General features: G+C 42.4%; 1 protein-coding gene across 1 annotated transcript in view; it reads right to left on the bottom strand.

Annotated features, from left to right (window-relative positions):
- Positions 1–21703, bottom strand: part of TGM5 (transglutaminase 5) — a 38850-nt gene extending 17147 nt beyond the window's left edge. Inside the window, exons 1-6 of the mRNA XM_081293314.1 lie at positions 21622–21703; positions 16973–17152; positions 16597–16842; positions 13425–13543; positions 11052–11180; positions 10126–10303 (exon numbers count right to left, since the gene is read on the bottom strand). Of these exons, the coding sequence (XP_081149440.1) occupies positions 10126–10303; positions 11052–11180; positions 13425–13543; positions 16597–16842; positions 16973–17152; positions 21622–21631 (862 nt within the window). The 5' untranslated portion in view covers positions 21632–21703. The remainder of the gene's footprint in view (positions 1–10125; positions 10304–11051; positions 11181–13424; positions 13544–16596; positions 16843–16972; positions 17153–21621) is intronic.
- Between the last annotated feature and the right edge of the window lie 1504 nt (positions 21704–23207).

The following is a 23207-nucleotide window of genomic DNA, read 5'->3' as shown; positions in this document are numbered from 1 at the left end:
TTGGGGCAGATTCCAAAGGTAGAATGACTGACTAAAAATAAATATATTTCTAAAGGTTCTTCAGACATACTACTATCATTTTTAAAAGTGTTTGGAAATTTTAGCTTGAGCATTTAATTGCAGATAGTTGTTAGCTTGATTTGGTATAAGCCTCTCCAGACCAAGGTGGGGAACCCCTCCCTGGATGCAACCTAGGATGGAGAGAAAAGAAGCCAGAGAAGTTCCTTGCATTGTCCCTGGAGAGGCAGGTCTGAACAGGGCCAAAAAACTAGGGCAGACTGTGGGCAGTGGTGATGAGTCAGTAGAAGGTAGAGGTGGCACAGAACAATGAAGGCAATGGTAAAGGTTGAAAAGATGTCACCAAAGAAATTCACAGAGGAAGTGAGGCAAGAGAGGAGCAATGCATGGGCACATTTTGCGCTAAAAGTATGGCCAGGAGGGTGGATGACACTCAAGATAACAAGAGAATATGCCAAGAAAGGGCAGCCAGGGAGAGAGAAGAGACACCTCCTCCCCATCTTCACTCTGATGAATTCGTGAATGGCCACTTGCAATGGTGGTGTCAACTCCTGCTAAACCTGGCCTGATGGGCACTTCTCTATCCTAAAACAGGTAAGTGATCTCATAACACTTGGAAATTCTCTATTAGACCAGAGTGCATGGCTTGTCATGATCTGTTTATGAGTGTGTCTTCCTGAGGACAGGGATTATGTATGATTCATTTTATCATTACACAGCCATGAATAATACAGGGTGAGGCCTGTTTTGCCAACATTTGGTGCATCTTTACTGGATAGATAAATGAGTGGTGCCTTGTAAACCTTATGACCACTCTGGTGATTTCCAACTTCAGGGTATCACAGTCATAATAGCTGCATGCTATGCATGAAGGTCAAACTCAACTGTCCATAGAGCACAAACTTTGAGTGGTGATGGATTTGCACTGATTCATTGTAATTTTTCCTCATCATGGTTATGAGAAGACTGATAAGGGGGACATAGTGTCACAGGGGAAATAAGTGAAACTAGAAAGGGGCAAGCATAGTTTCTTGCATAGGAAGTGAAGCACACATGAAGGTAGCTAATGGTATTCAGACCTGTGCAGCCAAAGTCACGTATGTGCACATTCCCTGGAGCCTTGCTCCTTCTGTACTTCCTGCTCAGTCTTGCCACAAAGAGCTTACTCAGTCACTGGCTTCATCTCTCACTTCTGCAAGACTTCTGAATTTGAATCTAGAATCGTATGGAGATCTTGGTGTCACACATCTCCAGCTGAATGTTTTTTAGGGTTCCCAATCTTCCTTTCTAGTCAAGGATATCATCATCTTTGTAGGTGCCAAGTGTGGTGTCAAGCACTGCACAGGCTTTATCTCAATTAATCCTCTCCAAAACCTGATTCTATTCTCCCAACTTTAAAGATGAGATGACTTAAAGTTTAGAGAAGTGATGTCACATGACAAGAAGAAAGCCAGGCCAGGATTTAAGCCCATGTTCCCCTCCTCCTCCTCCTCCTCCTCCTCCTCCTCCTCCTCGTCCTCCTCCTCCTCCTCCTCCTCTTCTTTTTAATATTTTTAGAGGTTGATGGAACTTTATTTTATTCATTTATTTATATGCAGTGCTGAGAATTGAAGCCAGTGCCTCACACACGCTAGACATGAATTCTACCACTGAGCCACAATCCCAGTCCCTAGCCCATGTTCTTCTGATCTCCAGTTCTTCCTGCTGTAACTATAAGCCCACTGAAGCTTCACTGGACATCCCAGCCACACCTCAGGATCCATGTACCTTCCTCTGTGAAATTTTCACTGACTACTCTAGGCCATTATAACCTCCCTTCTCACGCTCTCACATAATCCCAGTCATCTGTGCCACACATTTTAGCACTGGATTAAGCTCTCTATAATTTAATATATGTTTTATCTTGTCATCCAGCTTATTAATAAACTTAAAGTCAGGCTTATATCAGATACTTTGTATTTCTTCATTCCTAGCACAGTGCTGAGTACAGAGTAGAGGCTCATTAATTTTCTGTTGAAGTAAAAGGTCTTCAACCTGTGAACAAAGTGTCTGCAGACTATCAGTCCTGATGACTCACAGTTTGAAATGATATTCAGGTGACCCTTTCATTGATAATTTTGTGGAACTGACTCCCTCAGAAAAAGAGACCTGTATAGGTTATTTGTGTGTCTATATACATGTGTATACACACTCATGCAGGGACTATTGGGCATTTCACAGAGCCAAGAACTGCTCTGCTCTGAGGTTCTGTGGGAATGAGTTATCTGCAGGAGTCTTAAATGGCAGAATGAGCACTTCACAATGAGCACTCCTATAAATTACTCCCCCTGTCCTCACAGAAGTGTCACCTGAACCAATAAACAAATATCAAAAACTTCAGCTGTTTTAAAAAGAAACAGTCTCTAGTCAAAAATGTTCAATTTGAACATTTCAAGCCCTTATATCCAACTTCTCATTACAAAACAAGAAACAGGGGCATAAGAAGAGCAACAATACAAGGATGCCTACCAATAAATCCAGAAAATAGCATTCTACTTTAACTTGAAGAGGACCATGTCCTAGTGTCTTCAACAAGATCATATTAAATAAAATGTCTTTTCCAGATTAAAAGGGACACCAAGGACATTGCAACTAGGTGTAATGCTTGGTTCCAGATAAGATTTTGATTTGGACAAACTATACAGAAAAAAGCTATAGCCTCACCCTTGCCACCCCCTGCCATCAAAGGACAAACAACCTCAGCCAGGCATCAAGTCAACATCAAGAGTGAGAAGTCAAGTTGATAGTAACTTCACCTGATAGACATGGTGAAAGTGGCACTCAGCCTTTGTGATTTTCCTCCCCAAAACACATAATTCCAGTCCATTCATGAGAAAAATATGAGACACATCCCAACCGAGAGGATTCCTAGAGGTGACTTCCAGGCCACAATATATAGAGAGGAAGAACCCAAGCAGACCCCCAGAAGTCTTACTGAGTTGAAGAGATGTAATTACAATTCAGGGAAGTTAAGGTGGCTCAAACTTGCGAGGTAGTATAGAAGAGAGGGCTGAACAGAAAATATTCCAGAGATTGTCAGAGGGGTCCCTCCAGGTCTCTGGCTGAATGATGATCTGTGCACATATGAGAATGAAACTCCAAGAGGACAGATAAAGTAATAGAGTAGCTGGACCTCAAAACACACAGGGCATTGGAAGAGTTCTCAGAGAGTCGAGACTTACTAGTGGAGCTAAATCAACTTTAAAGGCTACTCTGGACCCACTAAAATGAAGATTAAAAGCAAACCTCTGACAGCTCAAATTGAACTGCTAGGAACTTACTGGCAAACCATTACAATATCCTTTAAAGGAATAAAACAAAATACAGTTCTCAACAATGTCACACAATGATCATTTCCAAAAAAATTCCAAACATGTAGAATAAGAAAAGATGACCCATAACCAGGAGAAAAATCAATCAATAGAGACAGATCCAGAAATGATAGAGATGATAGAATTATCAGACAAGGATCTAAAAGAGCTATTTTAAGTATTATAAATATATTCAAGGGGAGGTAGAGAAAAGCATGAACACAATGAGAAGAGAAACTGAAGATAGAAAAGAAGACCCAATGGAACTTCTAAAGATAAAATATATATATATGAAACAAAAACATACTGGGAAAAAATCATATACAGATAACAATACATTTTTGTGAGAACACATTCAACTACAATGCTACATATAAAACATTTAAAATGTAGGAAAGCATGGGGTCACCTCAAGCCATTGCAGGTTAGGCTGAGCAGGTGAGGCTGGCAGCTGGCGTGGGAGGCACAATCTGGTTGCTGCACACCAACCTGGCCATGGCAGTGGTGCCCCTGAAAGTGTGCATCATAGGCTCGGGGAACTGGGGTTCAGCTGTTGCAAAAATAATTGGTAATAATGTCAAGATACTGCAGAGATTTGCCTCCACAGTCAAAATGCGGATTTTTGAAGAAACGGTCAATTGGAGAAAACTGACAGACATCATACATAATAACCATGCAAATATAAAATATCTCCCTGGACACAAGCTGTTAGAAAATGTGGGGAGGCAAGAAATGAAATGGGAAGTGCATGCCCTGCCGCCTGCTGGAGGGAGTTTATGAACTTTGTATGTTGCCAGATTCACCCCTCAGTGGTTTTTCTTTTTTGGTACAGGGATGAACCTGAGGGTGCTTAACCATTGAGCCACATCCCAAAGCTTTTAAAAATATTTTATTTAGAGACAGGGTCTTGCTGAATTGCTTAGGGCCTTGCTAAATTGCTGAGGCTAGCTTTGAACTCGTGATCCTTCTGCCTCAGCCTCCCAAACTCTACAATAGTCTATGTGAAAACCAGACAGTTGTGGTTGCCTATGTGGCTTCCAAGATTTACCAGAGAAACGGCAAATCTCCTATGTTAATGAAGTCCCTTCGCTGCAATTCTTCACTGAAATGGACATGTCCTGTACATGCAGAGCAGTGTTGGATGTGGGCCTGGAAAAGGGAATATAACATTGCTTACCTCAAGGAGTTGAGCAGGGAGACATATTTGTAAACTAATGAATGTGAAAGTTGGAGGTGAAAAAAATATTTTGTAGGAGGAAGTGAATAGAAGTTGGTTACAGGATAAAAAGAAAATTCAATAACTTTTTTTTTTTAAAGAGAGGCTGAAACAGACCAATCACAATGTCTTGAAATGAGCAATATGCTTAATTTAACACTAAAGATTTTAAGAAAGAAAAGAAGGAAGTGAAGGGAACAAAGTGGTAGAGGGGATGGGAAACTGAAGTTTTCAGGATTGCTAGAAATATTTTTGTTAACAAGACCCAGCCAAACCACTGCAGCTCAAGAGGTGGAGGTTGAAACATTATCGGACTAATTATGATACTTAACACTTAGTTAAACCCACGCGCCAGAAGTCTTTCCAAATATGTGTCATGTGTTAACCAATAACCTTATGAGGGAACATTCCATACAATCTTGATGTCTCATAAGCCAATGGAAAATAACGGTAGATATGTGGTCAAGCCAGGGTGTTGCATAAAAGAAAGTTTGATATGGGATCTGAAGAAAGGTTGGAGAGAATAACACACCAGGCACTTGGCTGAGGTTTCTTCTTAGAGACTCAGGGCTCAGTAAAAACAATAACAGGAGGGCTGGGGTTGTGGCTCAGTTGTAGAGAGTTTGCCTAGGGTGTGTGAGGCAGTGGGTTCGATTCTCAGCACCACATATTCTTTGCCACACATATGCCTAATCTATCACATGGAGATAATGAAAGAATGTCATAAATAAAATAAAGGTCCATCAACAACTAAAAAAAAAGCAATAACAAGAATGTATTAAAATAAAGATGAAATACTCTATAGCGGCCACTACACAATTAAGTTAGACAAAATCTTAGAGGACATCTAGCTTGAGGGCAGGGTTTCAAAAAGTTGGAAGTGGAGGACACTATGTGCAAACCAAACTGTAAGTGGGGATCCTATAAGTAAGATGTAAAAGTGAGTTAATGTGGTTGAAGAGGGGAGCCAGTGCCTCTCCCACAGCCTCCCATCCCCCACACCAGTTTCTACTTCCCCTTCCTGTTGTAGCTCCTAAGGTCAGGGTGCAGTTTTACAGAGGAGGGGTTGATGCCCCATAGACCTGCTCACTGTCATACATTAATGTCTTCCTGCTCAAGTCATTGCTGTCCCCACCCCTTAGTCCTCATGCAGTTACAGGAAAGTACAGACCAAACATGTTCCCAGGATGCCTAGTTGTTTCCCAAACAACTCCCCCCCACCCCCACCTTATTTATTTTGCCATGCTGGGGATAGAACCCAGGGCATATAAGCTACCACTAAGCTACATCCCCAAGGCTTTTTATTTTTTGAGATAGGATCTTGCTAAGTTCCTGACATTGGCCTTGAATTTGCAATCCTCCTGCCTCAGCCTCCCAAGACACTGTAATTATAGGCATGTGCCCCTATGCCTGGATGATATGTGGCTTTTTGACACCATGTTTTGGGGAAATTTTCAAACAGAACATCTGTCCCCTTGCTATAGCTCAAGGAGTCCAGGCAACTTCTGAGACATCAGCCAAAAGCTGAGGGTTCCAACCTTGTCGGGGAATACTTGGTCAGAACAGAAAAAGCCTGATGACCTAGAGCTCAGGGGTGGAGTGGGGGGAGCTGGTGCTGAGCCCAGGAAGGGTGTGACAAGGATCTCTCTAAAATTCCCAAGTAACAGTCAATCAAATGGATGCCAAGGAAATCTCCTGTCTAAAAAGTATAACCATAAGTTTGATACACACAAAGTCTCCTTGGTGATTTTTCTACAGGAAGTTGAAGTCATGTTTAAATGTTTAAAAAGACAACACTAGGAGGGAGGGCTACAGAGGGAGAATGTACTTTTGAGTCAGACTAGAGTCACTTGGTCACTTTGAGCCTCTGTTTTCTTGTGTGTACAATGGTTGTAATGATATCTACTTTGCAGGTAGTGGGAAGGATTATAAACAGTGAAAGTACCCTGTGTGTGCCTGAAGCACAGTGAGTGTTGGATAAATGACAGGTGCGAGTAATGTTTCTGAAGCAGTACAGCCTCATAGTTAGAGAGCATGGACTGCAATGCCAGTTAGACTTGGGGGTGAGACTGGCTTTGCCACACATATGCCTAATCTATCACATGGAGATAATGAAAGAATGTCATAAAGTCATTCTGGGGCTCAACTAGCACAACCCTTACTGAATTCTCACTATAATTAGGCATTCTCCATATATAAATTTTTTTAATAAACTAGGAGAGAGATACCATTACATTTCCCATCACACATATCTGCGGAAACTGAGGCTCAAGTTAAGTGACTTACCCAAGATTACTCAGACAAATAATGGGAGTGCTAATATTTACAGCAGTACCTCATCATCTCTTGTTTGCTTTTTGCAGTTACAGTTACCCTCAGTCAATAATCACTTGAAAATATTGTGGAAATTTTCATAAATAGACAATTCACTAATTTTAAATTGTGCGTAGTTCTGAGTAGTGTGATGAATCTGAAGCCACCCTGCCTAGGACATGAATCATCCCTTAGTCCAATGTGTCCACACTGTATGTACTATCAACCATTATGAGTCATTTAACATCCTTCTAGTTTACAAGATCACCTATCATGGTGCTTGTTCAAGTGACCCTTATTTTGAAAATTATGAGAATAATGATTCTGGTGATTTTATTATGGTATATTGGTGTATTGTTATATTTGTTCATATATATACATATGTTCATATGTTCATATATATATATATATATATATATATATATATATATACACACACACACACATACACACCATGGGGATTTAATTACAGGGGCACTTAATCACTGAACCACATCCCTAACCCTTTTTGTTTTTTGTTTTGAGACAGGGTCTCACTAAGTTGCTTAGAGCCTCTCTAAGTTGCTGAGGCTGGCTTTGAACTTGCAATCTTCCTGCCTCAGCTTCCCAAGCTGTTGGGATTACGGGCATGCACCACTATGCCTGGATATTCTATTTTATTATTGTTGTTAATATCTTTTTAAATATTTTGTTTATTTAGTTGACACATACCTTTATTTTATTTTTATGAGATGCTGAGGATCGAACCTAGGGCCTCGAACATGCTAGGCGAGCACTCTAATGCTGAGCTCCAGCCCCAGCCCCTATTTCTTACCATGCCAAGTGTAATATTTATCATAGGTAAATTTATCATAGATAAATACGCATAGGAAAAAACATAGTACAGATGTCTAGGATTCAGAATTATCCATGGTTTCAGATATCCATTGGGGACTTTGGAATGTAACCTCTATGGATAAAGGAGACTAACCCCAAGCAGTCTGTCTCCAGAGTTCCTATGCTTCTTCATTGTTCTAGGTTCTCAAGGTTTTAACTACTTAAAGGCACAAAGGAAGTTCCCAATAAACATTAGTTATGGTGGCTATGGAATAATAATAATGAATTTTAATTTTTTCTCATTTTCCTTTATAATAATGTATTTTAAAAAGACATACTATGACAGCTATTTTGGGTTAAAGAATTTAACTAAATTCTTATCTTTAACTTTTATGGAGGACAGGCTGATCCTTCCCATCTTTATACCTAAGAGTACTTGAAACACACAACCTGGCAGAGAATAAGAACTCACTAATTGTTACTGGATGATATATGATATCAGTGGTCCTTTTGGGGAAGGCTGGTAGTGACTAAGCTGCTACCGAACTAGGCCACATTAGACCCCCCTTTGCCCAGCTCTTTGTTCCAAGGTCACTGAAGGGCCATAATTCTCATAAACATTTTAATTGGCCTGCCATCATTGCATAATCTCCATCTACTGGCTCCACCTCTCTCATCACCCAGTTCCAGACAACCACACCCAAACCCGTCTCTCTCCCTCTAAACACACGCTCCTGGCACATTAGGCTCTTGGGTTTTCCACATACCAGAAGGTTCCCTCTTTATCTTGCATACGATCCATTTTCTGCCTGTCAGTTTTGTGTCTGCTTTCTGAATGACTCAGACCTCCCACTTCACCCCAATCTCTATGATTTTTTTTTTTTTTTTTTGGTACTGGGAATTGAACTCAGGGGCACTCAATCACTGAGCCACATCCTCAGCCCTATTTTGTATTTTCTTTAGAGACAGGGTCTCACTGAGTTGCTTAGGGCCTCGTTGTTGCTGAGGGTGGTTTTGAGCCTCCTGCCTCAGCCTCCTGAGCTGCTGGGATTACAGGTGTGCACCACCTTGCCAGCTCCCTGACTTTTGATACAAAAGCTGTTGAGTTATCTGCTTCTTATCTCTTGGCCATCAAAACATCCAACTCAAGGTCAGGCTTTGCAGCTGCAAAGGAGGAATAAGCTTGGGATTTCATCAGCATCAACTCATTCTAAAGTCACTTTCTGTCAGTGTTAACAGAGACCTTCCTGTGCCTGTCTGTTCAGAAGCCTGGGGCTCTCTGGGATTCCTCCAAAACTGTCATATTCCTTCGAGAGACCAGAGATAGCATTCATATGCTCACAGACTACACCAATCCTGTCACACAGGGAATTCTACACAGAAGTCCTGAGCCTTCAACAAACCAAGTTGTAGGCCAATCTTGCCTCCCTGGATTCTACTAGAAAGTCCTGTGAGTGAAAGCCTTACTTGGCCTTTTTCTCCAGCTAACATAAATAATAACTTACCAATTGTGACCAAATCAGGTATACGGATATGCGTGTTTCAACAGGCTTGGAGCTGGTCTGGACATGGAAGCAGAGGGAGGGTGAGGACCAAGAGCAGGAGCGTGGCCCTGGGTGGGGCAGAAGGCGTCCTCCTGTCACCTCCAGCATGTGACTCATTTCTAGATGTTACTTCCCTCAAGATTTCCTCCCCGTCTCATCCTTCTGCTTGTTCCTCTTGCCACACACCATACAACTTCCATTTTCCTTATTTGCCCTGTATGTACTTTTTATCTTTTCTTCTATTAATGTACTATTCTCTCTCTCTCTCTCTCTCTCTCTCTCTCTCTCTCTCTCTCTCTCTCTCAAAAGCCGATCTCCATTTTTGCTTCCATTCCCTAACTCCCTGGCTTCAGTCAGGCCTCCAATTCCCTTTGACTTTATGACAACTCCAAATTAAAGATAATTTTACTGGGGTACCATCTTGTTCTAGCTCCATGGTCTAAAACACTGCTCAGATGCACATTTCCCTCCCATGAGCATATCTTCACCAAGCCCATTCTCTGTGCTCCAAAAGGGCACAATTCAGTGTGTTAGAGTTCTAATTACTTATTCTTTCATCTCACTCTCACTCTCTTTTGTACCTGGTCAATTCCCAGCTAGACTCTTAGGAATATCGTTAGGTTTCCTGAGCTCAGAAGAATGGAGGGGTGCCAAGTCTTGGGATGTGTGTGAGTTTCACTTCAAAACTATCATCTGGAGTAAGCCCAGATTTGTGAAACATATGGTCAGGGATGAGACATTTCCGTTAGTGGAAAGGGTTTCCTTCCAAACATCCCTTGGTGGGAATTTTGAAACTGGTATAAGAAGTTTGGAGAACTCTTAAGTTAACTATTATACCTGGGGCCCTTTCCCTGAGGCTCTTTCCTACCTGTGCACATGACTGCTGCAAAGACCCAGCACTGTCCATAACGCACTGGCTGGTAGCCTGTGGCATGCCACTGCTTCAGGATGGCTACACTGCCAGTCCACTCTGCAGGGTTGACACCATCTGTGTAGTTCTCACTCCAGTTTCCATTGAGCACCCCATTGTCATCATTGCTATTAATCTGAAGAGAAGTCATAGATAGAAACATTAAAAACATGTTTTCCCTCAATAAGAGTTGATGTGTGGGAAGGCCCATGAGCCTTAGACACAGAGAAGACTTTTTTTTTTTTTTTGGTACCAGGGATTGGACTCAGGGACACTCAATCACTGAGCCACATCCCCAGCCCTGTTTTGTATTTTATTTAGAGACAGGGTCTTGCCGAGTTGCTTAGGGCCTCGCTAAGTTGCTGAGGCTAGCTTTGAAGTTGCAATCCTCCTGTCTCAACCTCCTGAGCCACTGGGATTACAGGTGTGCACCACCAAACATGGCCAAAGGAGACTTTTGACCTTATTTCACTGAAGATCTTCCAGATCCGCTGGGGAAGGGGTAAAGGTGGGAGGCCACTGTTCAGACTTGTCCTCCACTTTTAGTTTATTAATTTGTTTCTACCTATTGCAAAGCTGGAGCTTGGCTCTGAGTACTTTAAAAAATTATTTCAGGACAAAGGAAATTTAGAAACAACAAGATAATTTCTCAAACTGGAGTGACAATCAGCTTTTCCCAAAACATGCAATTTGGAAATAACAGAGGTGATGAGCCATGCTTAGCTACTTCAGAGCTCAGTTGAGAAAACTTGTTACCCACATTTTGGCATCAGTCTTAACCCAAATGGCTTTGATTCTATTCCACCCCTGCAGGAGGCAACTGTGAGAGGGCAAGGGAGGCCCTGCACAGTCTCCTCCCTCCCTGGGCACACCAGGGACCTCACCATGGCACACACCACTCTGCTGATGTAGACAGGGCTTCCACGCAGGGCACAGTCTATGGCGGAGTCGATCTGGAAGTTCAGGCTCTTGTCTAGAAGTTTCAGGCAGATGTGTATGATATTTTCTTCAAACTGCAAGGGGAAGTGCAGAGAAGGGAGGTGCCTGTGCTTGGCATGTGAGGATGTGTAAAGACATACACGGTCCAGCTCTCCAAAGGAGTGTGTTTGTGGAATACAAACCAGTTTGGAAGGTGACTTTCAAACAGAAAACCATTGACTGCCTTCCAGGCGGGTGTGGGTTTCCAAAGCTCTGGGGTTATAATCCACTTGGAATGTATGTCCTGCAAGTCAAATCCTTCCTCCTTCATTTTGAAGTGATGGTTGCTACTGTTGGGTTTTTCCCAGTGAGTTGGGCTGGCAAAAAATGTCTGTTTGCCCCTTTATTCTGGATCTGCTGGGATACTCTTACTAAAACCATGTTTCTTCTTCTTCCACACTCACTTCACAGCCCAGATTATCACTGAAAGCCATGCTGAGGTCATGATGCTAACCTGTCATGGCACCCACGACTCAGTGGGGCTCTACCATACATGTGAGTTACAGAACTTCCCACTCAAGGAAGCCTGGCTCCTCCTCACCCTTCAGGCTTAGTGTGATGTCACTTCCTCTGAGTCTTCCCTGAGCCTGAACTTGGGATAGGTCTTTAGCCCTGGAAGAGTGCCTGCTCCCATCAGATTCAATAGATGCTATAGTTGAGGTCCATCCTTCCTGCCTAACTGTACTCACTATCTCTTTCCAGCTCTTCATATAACTCTGGACCCCAGACTTGGCACAGTTTGTCCAGCACATAGGAGAGACTCCATACATCTTTGTTGAATGAGTGTAAATGAATGCAATGTATTCCTTTAAACAGTGGGCAATAAGCACAGGTGTCTTTGCTTATGCGTTCCCTCTGCCTTCACTTGGCCAATTTAGCTCAAGCACTGTCACTCTCAAGAAGCTTCCTCAATACTTCCCCCAACCAACAGCCTTCCTCCTGATCCTCAGAACATCTGCACCTGTCAGTCTTCACTTATCCTTTTGCAAGATATGTGACCTGTTGTGTGTGTGTGTGTGTGTGTGTGTGTGTGTGTGTGTGTGTGGTGGCCCCATTACACTGTGAGATCAGGCATCATATTTTGTCTCTCTTAGCACCTTGCCTGGCACTGAACCCACATTCAGTATAAGTTTACTGAAGAAGAGAGACAGACAGGGAGGAAACCAGGGCTCCGAAAGCAGTAACTCCTTGCTTCTGCATCTCACAGATGATAGTCAACTCTTCTCCAGGGCTCTCTGAAATCCCCAAATACCCTAGCTGAGTGAGAAGTTAGGGAAATGAGTTGTGGCCAGTGGAGGCTGCTGTCTCCTTCTTAGTTGTAGTCACCTGGGCCCTGATTGGGCCTGAAGGCCATGTGTATTGGAGTTCTATCAGGGAAAGTTCAGGAGAGGAACCCATATACAGCTGACAAGACCTTTCTAGAGAACTCCCAGGGTATCCCAGCTGACACCCCTTCTGAGAAGCCAGAGACTGATCCTCTCTCTCCCTCAGTGCTCCTAGCACCTAGGCTCAGCCTAGAGAACCCTCTTCCCTGGCCTGGCCTTGGACTTCCTAGAGCACCTGCTGGGAGGTTGAGCTAAATGAGAGGAGGTCTTTAGTTTTCAAGCCTGGCAACAAATAGGATGCTATTTTATATATGAAATCACATTTTTAAATATGTGTAGAAAAAGTGTAGAGGAACATACACCAAGCTGGTGACAGTGCTTGGGATGACCTCCGTGTTCTACGTGTCTATTTTTGCAATATTTCTTTGCAAGTTTTCTTTTAAGCAATCATGTACTACTTTTATAATGAAAAGATCTATCATTGAAATAAAAAAAATAAAAAGATAATAGTCATGTGGAGGGAGATGCATTGCTGCTTATCAGCACAACTTCTGGCTGAGATGTTCAAAGGCAAGTTTACATTAGTGTATCACCAAGAGTTGTAATGATGAAGCGAGAGAGTGGAAAATAGAATCCCACAGGAAACGTAAGTTTAAAAAACAAAATGCCAGGCACCATCATTGCCATTGTGATCATGTCCCCTTCATTCTCACCCTCACACTCAGTGGACCACCTGGTGTGCTCTTATCTGCCTTTTCCATTTAGATCTTGTTGTCCAAGGGAAACTATGAGCAGCACAGAATGGACCTTCCACCTTCCTATGGTTCCACTAGCAACCTGGGGTCCATCTTACCCCTTGCTTCTGCCATTTAGTTAGTGTCACTCTGCAGTTCACTCCACTCCTGCTCCCCCCTCTCTCCCCACAAGCCAGGGCCTAGAAGGGCTGAGACTCACCTGTCCATAGTTCCAGGGGCACGGGCGGATCCAGTTCTTGTTCCCTTGGTAGATGAAACCATAATCATTCATAACATACTCCTGCCTTTGGGGCTCACTGTCCAGGTAAACAGAGTCCCCTAAGATTCAAAGCAGGAGGGCACAAAACAGAAAAGTTATCTTGTCTTTCCCGTCCCATTCGTGTCCCTCATGATTCCCTGGAAACTGAGCTCTGGGGAGGGCACCTGGAGATACCATGAGGGGCACAAGCAGGGGTGGGTCTTGGGAGACAACATCCCCAACATCAGCAACAGGCTCAATATGAACTTGAGGTGGAATAATAAAAATTTACCTTTGGTGAAATTTCTGGGTTTCCAAAACACATTTACACCCTAGCCCCATTTGAAGATTGAAAAAACCTGACAAGTGATTAAGTAACTTGCCCAAGTTATATGTAAATACAAAGCTGGAATCTGAGCACAGAGCCCATGCAACTCCATATTCTGTGTTTTCTGTTATTTTCAACAAATCCTGGTTGGAAAAGAGCAAGTAGAAATTTAAGGGTTGGCGTTGACCTCATCCTTCCTGTTGTAGGAATTTCATCTAAAGGAAGTATTCAGCTTGTGAACCAAGATTTAGACAGTAAGTAGCTCATCTGACTGCTGTTCATAGGACTGAAAAGCTGGAAACAATCACAATGCTGTTCTTGGGGACTGGTCAAATAGCTTCATTGCATCTCCACCACAGGATTCTCTATAGAATTAATAGAAAGAGGCAAATTTGGATATATGGACATGGAAATCTACATGTGATATATTAAACTAAAGTAGGTTATAAAATAACGTGTACAGCATTCATTGATTTTTGTTAAACATATACGCATATATGAGGAAAGGATTTTGAAGCCTATTCTAAAACATGTTAATGGTAATTGTTTTTGTTTTCCTTTTTGCCTACTGGTATTCTCCAGATTTTCCCAAATGAATGTGTTATTTTTAGTGATATAAAAAATTATCTTTTAAAGTTAAAGGCTGCTTAAACAAACAAAAGGCCAGGGGAGCAGGTGTCCCCTTTGCAGTATTCTGGACCTGTCTGGAAATGTTACCTGAGCCTGAGGTGAAGGAGCATCCTGCCCTCATTGGAGGGAGCCTCAGACACAACCTAATAGGATGCTGGTGTAGGAGAACTCCTTGCTGAGATGTATTTTATCGAGGGTTTGAACAGTGGGGTGAGAAGCTATAGATTCATGGTGAGATCACATACATCCTTGAATCACAGAGTGGAGATTCCCAGTCAATATATGAGGCACAGTGATAGGCAGCTGTCAGTCCCAACTGCAGCTCCCACCAGTCATTACCCCAGTACTGGGTCTCCCTGGAATCTGGGTGCAGTCTAAGCTCAGGAGAGAAGCCCTGAAGTCTTTCCTCAGCTCAGATAGGTCCTCATTACATGCCTAAAGCCCACAGTCTTGGAGATCGGAAGAGGGTGTGTGTGTGTGTGTGTGTGTGTGTGTGTGTGTGTGAGAGAGAGAGAGAGAGAGAGAAAGAGACAGAGAGAGATATACAGAGAGAAACAGACACATATGCAGAAGACAGACAACTGGCCCTCCTTGCTCCAGGAGCATGTCTCTTTACCCAATATGTCAGTGATGGTCCTGAGCCATTCAATGACAGGAAGGTAGGAAGGGGATCATCCTCTAGTCAGAAGCTTTTCTGGCCTCTACCCAAAGCAGACAGGACCATTCTCCACTGTCAAGACTTCTCGCCCTTCTTCCCACTATCTCCTGCTGCCCTGTGCTTTATTCTGCCCACAGTGTCCTTATGTCTGGCTAGGCATCTATCTCTACACCTGGGTAGATTTGGAGGACAAGGCTTATGGGTTAGGATGTTGGCATATTCACTGTGGCTTTGTTTGTATAAGAGAAAAATTGCAAATAGCCAAAATGCCTGGAAATAAACATGTGGTACATCCAAGTAGTGAAATGATTGTTAAGAAAAATGTTCTGGTAGGATGGGGCTGGGGCTGTGCTCAGTGACAGAGCACTTGTCTAACACATGTGAGGCACTGGGTTCAATACTTAGCACCACATAAAAAATAAATAAATAAAATAAAGGTATGCTGATCTACTCATAGAAGATTTCTAAGTTAAAAAAAAAAGAAAGAAAATGTTAGGAATTGGTAGAAAAATATTTTCAATGTTGAATGCTGACATGAGGAAAGCAAGTTGGAGACTGCTAGGTGTTATATAATCCTGCTTGTGGAATGTATTATAGAATCACACATACAGGCACATACATACACATATTTGATTAATTATAGAATATTTTGTAAGGCTACACAAGACAATGTTAACAGGTATTCTGCTGGAGAATGGAGCAGAAATTTTTTTTAATATTTTAGTTTTTAGTTGCAGTTGGTCACAATATCTTTATTTTATTTATTTTTATGTAGTGCTGAGGATCAAACCCAGGGCCTTGTACATGCTAGGTGAGGTTCTACTACTGAGCCACAACCCCAGCCTGGGATTGGAAGTTTTAACTTTTCACCTTATACCTTTCTCTCCTTTCCTCCCTTTCCCTTTCCTTTTCCCCTCTTTCTCTCTCTTCTTTCCTCCCTCCCTCTTCTTTTCTTTCTGTATCTTTCAGTTTTACCCTTTACTTCATTCATCAAATGTATAGTGTGCTTATTACTTTTAAAATGAGAAATCTCAAATCAACTTCAAAAATGTATGATGGGGGCTGGGGATGTGGCTCAAGAGGTAGCGCGCTCGCCTGGCATGTGTGCGGCCCGGGTTCGATCCTCAGCACCACAAAGATGTTGTGTCCACCAAGAACTAAAAAATAAATATTAAAAATTCTCTCTCTCTCTCTCTCTCTCTCTCTCTCTCTCTCTCTCCTCTCTCACTCTCTCTTTAAAAAAATGTATGATGAAGGCAGGTGTTAACATTGGTCCAATTTAATTACAATAGTTTTCTATTTAAGTAAAGATTATTTGGTTCATAATTTTAAAATTCTAAATAAGTAACAAGGTCTCCCTGTCCTGGTTGTTGACAGTGGGGGGTGGATGCTGAGTACCTGGGATTTTAGGGTAATTGTAGGTGGTAGGAGCAGGGTCAGGAAACCCTCAAGCTTGGCTTTCTGTAGCAGGACAGACAGACAGAGATGAAGGAGCCTTTCATGGGCACCTGCCTTACCTGTACACCAGGGATTAAAGAGCAGGATGAACTCTCCAAGCTGATAGGCTGTGACAGGCCCTTGGAAGGATTCGATACGAACTTTCAGTAGGTACCGACCCACAGCTGCCATGGGTGGGGGACACAGGCTCACTTCTAGGGATGTGGCCCCATTGGTCTCCAGAGAGGCGATCCAGGGGCTGGGGCCACCACGGCTTGCCAGGCTGAATACTGCCCGAGTCCCTTTAGCTAGCTCTGGCAGGGGTCCTGGGGGGAAATAGAGCTGACACCCTCTGTGGTTACCTCCCAGAGGTAACTACACAAAGTTCCCCCAACACACACACACACACACACACACACACACACACACACCCTGGGAGCCAGCTGAGGTCCTTACCAGTCTCAGTCACAAAGATGATGTTGTCCAGGCCTGGCTGGAAGCCCCGGTTCCTAAAGTACAGGGTGATGTTGAAGGCCTGGCCCCGGCGAACAATGAGCTGGTCAATGCTGATCTCCTCTGTGTGGTGCCGCACATTGTTCTGGTAGCTCTGGAGGTCTGTGAGGGCCACCTCCAGCCCTGTGATGGGGCAGCCAGGGACAGACAAAAGGAAAGATTGTGGAGCTTGGTCCAATCCTATTTATTACTTACTAATTGTGCAAATTTGAGAAAGTAATTTGGCCTCTCAGCACCTGTTTCCATATCGGTGAAAGAGAATATATAATACCAGTCTGAAAGTTTAGATTTGAGGATTACCAAGGCTCCATGAATGTGAGTTCCTCTTCCTTCCTTCCTCTTCCATTTTCTCTGAATTTCTATCCCTGCACAGCTGAATGTGAATGATTTTCTACCTCTAACTTCTTTTGTAGACCCATCCAAGTTTGATTGCTTCCAAGTTTGATGGCAGTCCAGCATGTCTTCCAATTTACTCTAAGATGCACTTTCTTGGATTCAAGATAACAGTCTTACTTATTTGTATACTAGCCTCCAAACCTGGGGGCAAGTCCCTGGATCAGCTTCCCCTGGAATAACTGTCCCTAGATTAGCTGCCTTACTTTTAACAATTTGTTGGCTCTGTGACCACCACCAATGCCAATGTGCCCAAAGTCTGGGAGCTTGAATGCTGAGGAAAGTCAAAGAAAGTTTCACTCTCAGCCTTTAGGACTTTCTGCTAAACTGAATTCACTGTTCTCAGAGAGTGGCTCTCCCAGAGGGCCCTGTTTTTGACTTCTTGTTTGACCATGGAGGAGAACTGTCCCTTTCCACATGCACGTAATTCCTCTCTCCTCACCTCATTCCTAGTGAGTACCAGCCTCCAATGGGTCTTCTGCCTCCTGTGTCTCTCCCCATCACCTTCCCTTAACACATCACCCGATTACTTTTCCTCAAGACAGTTTGATCATGCCATCCTTTGGCTTTAAAAGTTCAAAGATACCTTACATCTACCACATTAAAAAGGAAAACTCCTTTACTTGACCCTTAAACCCTGGCCCTAACTTATATTGAAAGCTACTTCTCACCACTCCCACCATGGGGCCTCTCCTCCAGCCTTGCCCTACGCATATGGCAGCTACCTGTCTGTGCATTTTGTTCCTGCTATAACTCCACCTCAGAATGCCTCCCCACTAACCAAATTCCACTTGTCCTGAGATCCACCTCCCTCGTGAAGCATGCCCCTATAGGCAAACCCTTATTCCCATCTCCCACTGATTTATGGCATTTAATTTAACCTATCTTAAGTCTTGACTGCTCAATCAACATGTTAAGAGTCATGCTTATTGTTCATGCTTATTGATATCAACAAATTTTTACTGAGATCCTATTACTTTCAGAATCGACATCAGATATTTTTCTTACTTTTTAAAAATTGTAGTAGGAGACCTTCAATGATACATAAAATTATAAGAGGTTATGAGGGGCAAGGGGGAGGGGAAAAAAGGGAGAGAATTGAACAACAGCAGGGGAGGTAGAGAGGGAAGATGGGAGGGGAGGGGAGGGGAGGGGGAATAGTAGGGGATAGGAAAGGTAGCAGAATACAACAGTCACTAATATGGCATTATGTAAAAATGTGAATATGTAACAGATGTGATTCTGCAATCTGTATTTGCGGTGAAAATGGGAGTTCAAAACACAATTTGAGTCAAATGTATGAAAGATGATATATCATGAGCTATGTAATGCTTTAAATAATCAATAAAAAAAATAAAAAAAATTGTAGTACTTAATTATTTTTACTGAGCCATAATTAATATGGTCTAGAGTTATTCAACAACTTTTTAGTTACTAAACATCTTCCACATATCTGAAAAAAGTGTTATTTTATATGTGTAAAATTCTTAGTCTCTTTTTTATTTATCTGTTTTCCCCTACGAGATGTAAGCCAATAAGGACAGAACTAGCTGTTTTGTCTTGGCCATAAGATTTTTAAAAATAAATGAATCAGAACATTTGATAAAATATAATACCCTTTTATGATAAAAATGCTCAACAAACTTAGAAGGGAGTTTCCTCAAACCGATAAGTGGTAACAATAAAACCTCACAGCCAACCATATTTAATAATGAAAGATTGAATGCTTTCCTGCTAATCTTATCTTATTTTATTTATTTATTTTTATGTGGTGCTGAGGATTGAACCCAGTGTTTCACACATGCCAGGCAAGCGCTCTACCACTGAGCTACCACCCCAGCCCATCAATTGATGTTTCACGAAGGTGTCAAGTTGATTTAATGGGGAAATACTCCTTTCAAGTGGACTTCCTATGTGAAAAAAAAGAAGTTGGATGCCTACCTCTCACAATATGCAGAAATTAACTCAAAATGGATCAAAGACCTAAACATAACAGCAAAAACCCATGGAAGAAAATATGGTCCATGATCTTGGACCAGGCAATGCTTTCTTGGATATGACAGCTGAAGCAATAAGCAGTAAAAGAGAAAACAGATAAATTGGAGCTCATCAATGTTAATTTAAAAATTAATAATTTTTTTTTCTTCAAGAGCACTATAAAGAGCTGGGGTTGTGGCTCAGCAGTAGAGTGCTCGCCTCACATGTGTGAGACCCTGGGTTCAATCCTCAGCACCACATAAAAAAATAAATAAGTGAAATAAAGTTATTGTGTCCAACTACAACTAAAAAATAAATATTAAAAAAGAACACTATAAAGTGAAAAGATCACCCACGGAATATAAGAAAATATTTGTAAATAATATACCTAATAAGGGACTTGTACATATATATATATATATATATATATATATGTACATATTTATATTTGTATACATATATCAGCACATTTTAGGTATTCAGAAATGTGTGCTAGATTGAACAGAGTTCTCTATCTTTTGCACAATCATCCAGCATTTATTTTAGACTTCAGATGAAATGTTATGCCATCTGCATTTGGAGACAAAAAACTGAGGTTCAGGTAGATTAAATGTTTGCCTTAGGTTAAACCCAAGATTCCCACTCCAAGTCCACTGTTCTTTCCATTATCCAATAGTGGCCACCTATTGCTGTCTTTCACTCTTGTTTGGAAAGAACATCACAACAGTGCCATTGGGAAGACACTTAGCTTTTTCCTGGTAGTGGAAAAAGAAGCTCATCCCTTTGGGAGACCAGTTGACTAGACAGGGAGCACTAACTGGCTCCAGCTCAGGTGGGGTGCATGACTTAGGCTACCCAACAGGTGTGGCAGCATCTGCCTTTTAGCAAGCACAGCAGCCAGATCTCATCCTTTGGTTACATCATGAGTCAAGCTAATTTCCACCCATAGCATGGGGATTATTCTTCAGTTCCTTCATTCTCTATTGTGCATATTAATTCTCTTTGAGGTAAGGGTAGAATGAGGTAAAATGATCAGGGAAATAACAAAATTCTAGGAAGATCTTTTAAAGAAGATCTCAATATCTGTTCTAGAGTACAAAGAAGCACACATAAGGAAGTTCATTGCAATGTTGCCTATATAACTGAGATATTAGAGACAACCTAAATGTCCATCAGAAGGGAACTGGATAAATAAATTACTTATATGCATACTATGGAATACTATGCTAAGTGGAAAAATTGAGGTAGATCTATAGATACTGACTGGCATGGACAGAGCATCAAGATAAACTGTTAAGTGAAAAAAAAATCAAGTTGTAGAAAAGTGTTTACAATATGATGATACCATGGATATAAAAAAAGCCACACATGCTAATATTTTGTATTACCTTGAATATATATATATTATATATATATATATATATTGAATATATATATGTAATGTTAATGTGTAGACCAAAGACTGGTAACAGCATTTACTCTGGAGATGAGGATGGGTGGGATTGGAAGTAGAACTGGGATGCCTGTAATTATTGCTTTATTTTACTCCAACTATGTATTCTTATATCTCCTTGTTAATTAAATGTTATACAAAAATTTTTTTAAAAACTTAAACACAAAAATCAACAAAGGTGAGGCTGTTACATTTGTAGAGCAAGTTAAAAGTTCATACCTGTAAACGGTTTCAACTAACCATTGAATCTTCATAACAGCTCTTTTTAGAGAGAGGGAATGATGTAGAGAAGATGTGGGGAGATAAGCTAAAATGAGGAGGAGACCCTCTGGAATGAAGGACAAGGAGAAGAAATGAAGATGCAAAGAACTTTAGAGTTGCTAGACAACTTCAAGACTGTGTTCCAACCCCTTCCATTTTTCAAGCATGGGAGGTGGAAATCAGAGAAATGACTTGCCCAATGACAAAAGGTCAACTAATAGCAGAAAAGGATAGGAATCAGACCCCCTAATTCCTGGCTCTGCCTTATCCCATTCAGCTATCGAAGCAGCCATGCTGGTTTGCAGGTGTGTTTACCTGTCAGCTTCCAGCCTATCTCTTGATTCTCAGACCACCAATGAATTCTGAGGATTCTGGGGGTCCTTCTCTTCCTAGGTCAACTCTGAATTTACTTCTTTATTTCTTGGAATCCATCCTTCTCCCTGGACTTCCTAATTCTCTCCTGTGTCCTTGTCCCTAACACTCCAGCAGCCCCAAGAGCCTCCCCTACCTTGGGCCATGGTGGCTGCCTCAGGGCTCCTGGGATGCTTCCCACAGAACAGCTGGATGGACTGGAGCTTCAGGAAACTGGTCCCGGAGTGTCTGCTGCCCTTTGCATCCCAAGACTCTGGGAGACACAGAAGGTGGGGCGGGTTGCTGCACTGCCGCCTGCTTACTGGGCAGATCACAACTGGTTTTCTCACTTGCCCTTTGGTTTTTGTTGGCAGTGTCGCTTGGCTGAGAGGAAGTGCAGAAGCCAAGGAACTATCAGGGCCTAGTGTCATGTGGCTCTTGAGCAGTAGGGCATTTTCTGGCAGGTGCTGTGCTGTGGTGGGGGAGCCGAAGGAAAAGTGAGCTGACATAGTGTCCAGGAGGATGAAGTGGGGTGGACCTCTGTGGGAAGGACTATCACCCACAACTAAGAAAGCCTCAGTGAGCCTGCTCTGTGCCTGAGCCCTCTCCTTTATCCCAAAGAGTCACTCTCTGGGGCTGGGGTTGTAGCTCAGTGGTAGAGAACTGGCCTCTCATGTGTGAGGCAGTGGGTTCTCTCCTCACCATATAAAAATAAATAAATAAAATAAAGGCATTAAAAATGGTGAAATATTTAAAACAAAAACAAAAAGCCACTCTCTGGACATTAAATGCAAACAGATCCCACTCTATATCACCCTTGAGATGACTTTAATTGTATTTATTTTTTTGTCAGTTTCGTTGTTTGGGATGAGACCTTCTAGGCCCAATGTGAATCTCAAATAAAAACAATAGAAGAAACATTAAGATTTATACCAGAGTTTTGGAAATAGCTGAGAGGACAGAATGCCAGTGAGCAAGGACCTTGATTCTAATAAGAAAAGTAAGAGGGCTGAGGATGTGGCTCAGTGACAGAGTACTTGCTTAGCATGCATAAGGCCCTGGGTTTGATCCTCAGCACTGCCAAATAAATGAAGTACAAGTCCTTGGGGCGAATGTACCACTGCTTCTGGCAGTAAGGAGGTTTTGAGGAATGCCTAGGGAGAAAAGCATGGATGAGAGAAAGGAGAAGACAGGAGGAAGGACCCAGAGTGAGGAGTGGGACACCCGCTGCCTTCCCTGATATGGGACACCTCTTCCTGCATTCACCTGCTTTCTGAGCCTTTCTCTCAGGAACCTGTACACCAGCATCCTTCTCTCTCCTGTTTTTCAAACTTCTCCGTCCCCAGTCAGCTCTTACAGCTTTTACTTGCACAAATACAACTCACTGTTTTAACAAAACTGCACCCACCTTCAACCCTTACCCTCTTCAACCCTGCATGCCCCTTTAGCCCCTACTCTTTCTCTCAACTCCACCCCTTAGCCAAACCTGTCTTCTACTACTTCACCTCCTGCCCACCCAGCTCCTTGCTGCAATCTGCCTCTGTCCCCAGATTCTCCTGACACTACTGTCACCTACCCCTCTGATGGCACCAGGCACCATTTCCTGCTCTTATCTTGCAAGGCCTCTTGCAGCTCTGAGTGTGTTGACTATTCATTCTGGGTTAGGAAACCTCTCTCTCCCTCTCTGATATTATCTGACCTCTCCATCCAGTCTGTATTCTTCTCAGTCCCCTTCATGGGCTC

Source organism: Spermophilus citellus (assembly GCF_964194105.1).
Source record: "Spermophilus citellus genome assembly, chromosome: 4".
NCBI classification, from domain to species: Eukaryota; Metazoa; Chordata; class Mammalia; order Rodentia; family Sciuridae; genus Spermophilus; species Spermophilus citellus.
Note: the sequence above shows the minus strand (reverse complement) of the source record. Positions and strands in the feature narration are given on the sequence as shown.